General features: G+C 38.3%; 1 protein-coding gene across 1 annotated transcript; it reads left to right on the plus strand.

The window, feature by feature from the left end:
• The first annotated feature begins 2,143 nt into the window (after positions 1-2,143).
• On the plus strand, positions 2,144-4,114 carry LOC141621944 (uncharacterized). The gene is made up of 2 exons (XM_074438056.1): positions 2,144-3,495; positions 3,789-4,114. The coding sequence occupies exon 1, from the start codon at positions 2,297-2,299 to the stop codon at positions 3,263-3,265; it is 969 nt and encodes a 322-aa protein (XP_074294157.1). The 5' UTR covers positions 2,144-2,296; the 3' UTR covers positions 3,266-3,495; positions 3,789-4,114.
• The last annotated feature ends 2,728 nt before the right edge of the window (positions 4,115-6,842 follow it).

Here is a 6,842-nt window from a genome sequence, read left to right on the forward strand (position 1 = left end):
ACTCTACAATAAAAAAAAAAACTTGATCAAAAGAAAAATCTATCACAATTGTCCAATTATATCTCTTTTGTCTTGGATGCAGCGAATATAAAGAAAGTTTCAGATTCAAACTGAATTTTAAATCATGTCAACCATGGGACATGGGTAAATAAATATCAGAAATATTTGAAAACTATAGAATAAGCGAGAATATAACATTTATATGGAACGAACTATTTTAAGATCTACACAAGTTGATCTATGGCTTTGAAAATTTTTACTTGTGACAACTAAGGGCGTGTAATTTTTCTAACTAATAATATAGGTATGAGAAAGCCTACATTCGTCCTGTCCCCTCGCCTGTATGACATCCTTGCTTTTAGGAGTCGTTTTTTTTTTCCTATTATTCGAGACTTGGTAGAGTATTTTAGTCCCGTTAGACTTTAGGAGCAAAATTCATTATCTTTTAGGAATTTCACACTAAATGTACATCATCCTCTTCCCAATGATCCTATGTATTGTTTTTGCAGAGTCGTCAATACATTAGGTTGACATCATTTCTGACATATTAATGGTCAAAGTTATAAACGATGTTTTACCCTTGAGAAGTAATGAGAAAGATGTTTATTAAGAAGTGAAGGGAGTATAGATGATGAATTTTTTAACAGTGCTCATAATGGTATGTTCTACCAAGTGTGGTATGTCGGTTATGTTGTTGAGGAACATCAACTCCGTAAGAGGACTATCTAAAGAGAAATTGTCTTATTATCAATCGCCTTGGAAAATCCGAAATAGAAAGGAAGATAATTACGGGTTCCAAAGTTGGCAAAAGGTACTGAACCGAGCATAAGAATGACTTCCTCGGATACAAAGATTCCTTTCGTTCTTAAGCAGAGACAATATACATTGAGGTTATGCTTCGCTAGACAATAAACAAGAGTCAGGGACAATCACTTAATCATGTTGGAATTTATGTGCTGAAACCAGTTTTTAGTAATGACCACCTTTACGTAGAAGCGTCAAGAGCAAAGTCATCCAAGGGATTAAGGTTCTCATCGTGATAGAGACCAAATGTATCAAGGCCAAACGAAAGACATTATTTACAAAGAAATTTTCACAAATTTATCAAATTATGTATCGTATTATATATTTTGCATGAAGCTTTTAAGGACAAGTAATCTTAATTGTAAATAGTCAAAGACTATTTCTATTAAAAATCAATGACGCGTGAGATTATAAGAATAATAACTCTACAATCCAATTATATCTGTGAATGTTATACAACTGATATAGTCAATACCAAATGCCAACATTTTTGTTGCGTTTTTGTGAGGGGAACTGATGATTAATCTCTCCTCATCTAAATCAACTCCCGAATTTTTGTTTGCTTTCATTTCCAGCATGGTTTGACTTTTTATTAAATTTAATAGTTTTGTATTACCAGACCATGGTAACTTAAATAAACGTTTCAGCGTTGCCATAAAATACTAACTTTGTAACTCAACGATTTTAAATGATGTCATAAAACTAATAAATGATGTTGTCCCGTGCATTCTATACAATAGAATCACATATATTTTTGATTGTTATTTAGAGACTAATCAGTTTGGATTTGATGTTGCGAGAAGTTTATAAGGAGCAAATACTCTTAATTATAAATATATATAATCAAGGTAAAATTATGTTTAAGAGATCTAACATTTTCTTTGAACACACTATATATAATTATGATAATTGTTGTTTTACGTAACAACATTCAGTTTTACGTAGTTGTTGTAGGTTAAATAATTTACAAGACTCATAAAGGTCTGTCTCCGTTATTAAGGATTCATTTTGGTGAGCTGCACCATATTTACAAAGAAAGCGTTTTTTATTGAATTAAAAACCAATTTGTGTTTGCAACAATGAAAAAGCAAAGTACATATTATAAATAAATCACTTGATGTTATAAGTACTATTAAATGTCAAATTTTTACAGTAAAAGCACTAATAATTCTTCAATTGTTAAGGAGCCAACCCATCACCAACGGATCTTTGAGGAGCAAATCAAGGCAACAATTCTTTATTGCCTAGTTTACATATTTTCTAGCTGTTGAGATTTATATTTACCATATTTGCTCATGTCTTTTCTCTTATAAATAGCAATTAGATCATTGTAATCAACACAAGTTTTCATAATCAATCAATATCAATTCATATTATTACCATATTCTATATGAAATATCAATATCAAAGTTTATTATGGTATCAGTAGATTAGTTTTTCTTTATCATATCTTTCCTCTGCATTTTTTTTTATTTTTCAAAACACCATCATCATGCCTGGCAACGAAATTCTCAATCCTCCGGATTCAAACACATCGAACGCACCACACTTCACGTATGTTCAAGTTGAAAATCCAGGAGCCAACATCACTCAAACCATTTTCAATGGCAACAACTATGACGAATGGTCCCGGGATTTTCATCTCGCTTTGGTAGCAAAAGGCAAGGAGGGTTTTGTTGATGTCACAGTCACGAAACCCACGACTGGTAATATCGATTCCTGGCGGTCACAAAATGCTCTTGTGACGGCCTGGATTTTTAATTCCATCGATTATTCTTTACGAAACTCTATATCTCGTCGTCCCGATGCTAAACAGGTATGGCTTGATATTCGTTCTAGATTTTTTCAAAATAACGATGCTCGTATTTTTCGTCTTCAAGCCGATCTTATGGCTTGTCGACAACAATCAAACGAATCTATAATGAATTATTATGGCCGCCTTGTTAAGCTTTGGGATGATTTACAGGAAGCCGACCCTTTGGCTTCGTGTCCTTGTAATCCGTGCACCTGCACGTGGGTCTCGATTATTGATGAGCGTAGGGAGAGACAAAGGGTTCGGGAATTTCTTATGGGATTAGATGATAAGTATGATAATGCTCGTTCCCAACTCCTTGCTATCTCCCCTTTACCCAATCTTAATATTATTTACAATTGCTTGTTGCAAGAAGAAAGCATGAGAGCGTTTAACACCAAAATCACTGCACAGCCCGAGACAATGGCATATGCTGCTCGGGTTCAGTCACATCACCGCAAACAAGGGGAGGGCGTGACACCAAAGGACCACGACAACCTGACCCCAATGACCCTAGACCATGGTGTATTGCATGCCTTCGTCACGGCCATCTTTATACTAGTTGCTTTCGCTATACCGGAAAGTGGCCTGATTATTGGGGCGATAGGCCAAGAGATCGTATATACATCAACGAAAAGATATGACATGAATTGTAGTGCCCGATGTTGAGGGGCGTGCCAGGTATGAGCAGCTAAAGAAGGGTGGTGCCGGCTCTTCCTCAAATCAGAGTAGCGGGCAGAGCAGCGGGCCTCGTATTAACATGATTGCAGGTACATCAGATGACAGTTGAACTTCAGGAAAGCTTGACGATCTTAATAGCCTATCTCCTAGTGCACTGAAAGATGTTCACATGCTACTTCAATCACGCAAGAGCAGCGGCTCCATAGAACATTTGAATGGTAATTCTATTTTTAATTTTACTTGGATAATTGATACCGGTGCAACCCATCATATGTCGGGTTGTCGAAATTGTTTCATCAATTTACATACTATCCCACCTTTGTCCATGGGATTACTTAATGGCGATCTTACTATCGCTTCTCATATGGGTGATGTTCCTTTATCTTCCTCCTTAATTTTACGCAATGTATATTATGCGGATAAATTGAATTGTAATCTTATTTCCATCTCACAATTATTAGCTGATGAATCCATTATAATTCAATTTTCTCATAATATATGTTTAATACAGGACCGTTCCTCGAGGATGACGATTGGAGCCGGTGAGCAAGTGAATGGCTTATATTACCTATCTGGTGTCCGTCATGAAACTCCTCGTATCCATACCATAAGCACATCGCAGCAACATGAGATTTGGCATAGGAGGTTGGGGCATCCCTCTTCTTCCGTTTTGAAATTTCTACCTTTTAACAATAATTGTGCTAAAACAATTTTTTCTAGCACTACATGTGATATTTGTTTAACAGCAAAACAAACCCGTTCCTCTTTTAATTTAAGTTTGAATAATGCGGACAATATTTTCGATTTAATACATTGTGACCTATGGGGTTCTTACGCTACTAATGCTTCTTGTGGCTCTCAATATTTTTTAACTATTGATGCGTGCCATTTATATGATGTTTTACATCTCTTTTTACACGCATTTCAGAGCTCAATTGTGCCATATATGCCCATATTTCTCTATTTTCCTCTACTTTCGTGCTTTTATACTTTATTGCAGAAATGTGGAGAATTTAGCGGGAAATCAAGCCAAATCTGTTCCCGAGTAATCTGCATTGCAAATGACGTAAAGGAACTGCTTAAGGAACAAGCTTGGTGCGCGATCCAAGGGCTAAAGGACAAGTCCACGAGTTAAAAGAAGTCAAGCAAAATAGCTTTTAGTCGACCGACCAGCTTATTCAATCGATCGACCAAGGCTCGGTTAAGCTACTGTTTGCTGACATTCAGTCGATCGACCAGCCTCTTCAGTCGATCGACCAGATTTCGATTCCAGACGAGATTTAGAAAGCCCGTGAAGTTTTAGGTTTTGGAATAGGTTGTTGCGTTAGTTCCTATATAACGTAACAGCAGCATATCGGAATTATCATCAGAGAATACATTAAGTTTCAGATCACAATAGTTTTAGATTATTTTCCGAGTAATTAGGGTTTGATATATCGACTTTTGCATTGGAATTTCTGCTCTTTCGTTCTTAATCTTTTCTCTTGAATTTCGGTATCTCTTCTGCCCTAGTATTCAGTTTATTATTTATTGCTTTTATTATTAGTATAGAATTGATAGTTAGCATTCCCAAGCCAATTATCGCTTCATCGTTGTTGTTATTTATCTTAAGTATGAATTCCGTAATAGTCATAAGTTTTATTGTTGTTTTTACCTTCGCCATGAGTAGCTAAATAGCTTGTGCTAGGATGTAGGCGATTTATGGCTAGGCGGCAATAGGTTAGACACGGACTGAACCCGCGTGTCAGTCGATCGACTGACATAGTTGGTCGATCGACTGACCTTGTAAGGTTACCCTCGTTTTAATTGCTTTTAAACTTGTATTTAACGAATCGAATGCATGCGACCAGTTAGATACCTCTTTTGTGACTGACCCATTAGACCGAAAGGTAGGGTAGGTTGCTTGACCGTCAATTAATTCGACTAAACCGTGCTAAGATCGAAAGATAGGTATAGTTTAGGCCATTAGTCGCTTTTCAGAACGAAAGTTAGTATTAGTGACATTAGGGACCTTTAGCGAGATCGAGAGATGCTAATTGTTAGGAGTGGACCGAGAGGACCTCTTATTTCCCGCCTTACTTGTGTTTATTTAGCATCGACCTAGTTTGATGCCGCCGAAAGCCGTAATGACCCGAATATCCTAGTACCTTTCTTTTATCTGTTTAAATCGTATTTTTAGTTTATTATCTTTGTTTGCTTTAGACTTAGACCAACTCAATTCAACCCCCATAATAGTTACCTTAGACTGATCATAGAACAACTAGAATTTACAACTGCCTCCTTGTGGATCGACCCTGTTACCACTAGCCTAGGTTAGTCTTAATAGGAGTTTATAAATTTTATCTTTGGTACTCACAACGACGGGTATCAAATTTTGGCGCCGTTGCCGGGGAGGCAATAGTCCTAATTTTAGTTGGTTTTATTTTTAGTCTTTCTTAGTTTAAGGGACTTCTGTTCCTTAAACTTTTCTTATATTCCTTGTGTAGTTTCTTCTTATGCGCAGGTCACAGGGTGGAGAATTATTACCATTTGACTCTGAGATAGAGAAATCTTTGCGCGGGTTGAGACGAGCACGAAGGATATTGTCGACAGAGGAAGAGCTGAGTACTCTGTCAAGCTATCTCGAGCACGATCTGTTTGAAGAAGACCAACAGTCTTCACCCACCTCTTCGGCTGAAACAGTTACCTCTCCAGAAATCTCAGTCATGGCCGAGGAAGCAAGTATAGCTAGTTTTTCGGAGCCAACAGCCGCCGACTTGTACAAAGGGTTCGAATTACCAGGAGAAGCCAGGAAATTCGAACCAAAGCCTGCCTTCATTACTATGGTCGAGAGAAACCAGTTTGGGGAGCCGCAAATGAAGATGCTAAACACATGGAGACTTTCATTGACATCTGCAGCGCTATTCCCCCTCCAATTTGGCGTGACCCAGGATCAAATCAAGGAGACCATGTTCATCTTTTCCCTTCGTGATGCCGCAAGGGAGTGGTATAGGGATTTGGACAAGACCGTTCGGAGATCACCGATTGGAATACACCGGCATTGGCGTTCTACAAGAAGTACTTCTCGCTTCAAGGACGATCGCCATTAGAGCTCAAATTACGGGCTTTAAACAAGGGCCGGATGAGAATTTCCACGAGGCGTGGGTCCGATTCAAGAAGTTGGTGCGGACCATACCGCATCATGGGATTGCAAAGTGGAGTCTCAGGCAATCATTTCTACAATGGGTTGTACGACGATCGAGGGCCATTTTGGATCTTTGCGCCCAATGGAAGATTTGCTGAAAATTTAGGAGCAACCAAGGGGTGGAAGATCATTGATGATCTCGCTACCCACAAGGCCGAGTATGGGAATTCGAGAGGGAACCAGAGGAGAGCTGCTGAATCTTCCTCTGTTGCTCCACTTGAGGCTCTTACTGCAAGATTTGACAAGTATGAGCTAGGAGGAGCATCTAAAGGTGGGATATACCAGGTCAATGCTGTGTCAGACGGTCCCTTCGTCTGTGAAAGATGTGGAGTTGAGGGCCATGTCTCAAAGAATTGCCCTAGTCCCTTTGAATCCTGTGCT

The sequence above is a fragment of the Silene latifolia genome, chromosome X (assembly GCF_048544455.1).
Source record: "Silene latifolia isolate original U9 population chromosome X, ASM4854445v1, whole genome shotgun sequence".
NCBI lineage: Eukaryota > Viridiplantae > Streptophyta > Magnoliopsida > Caryophyllales > Caryophyllaceae > Silene > Silene latifolia.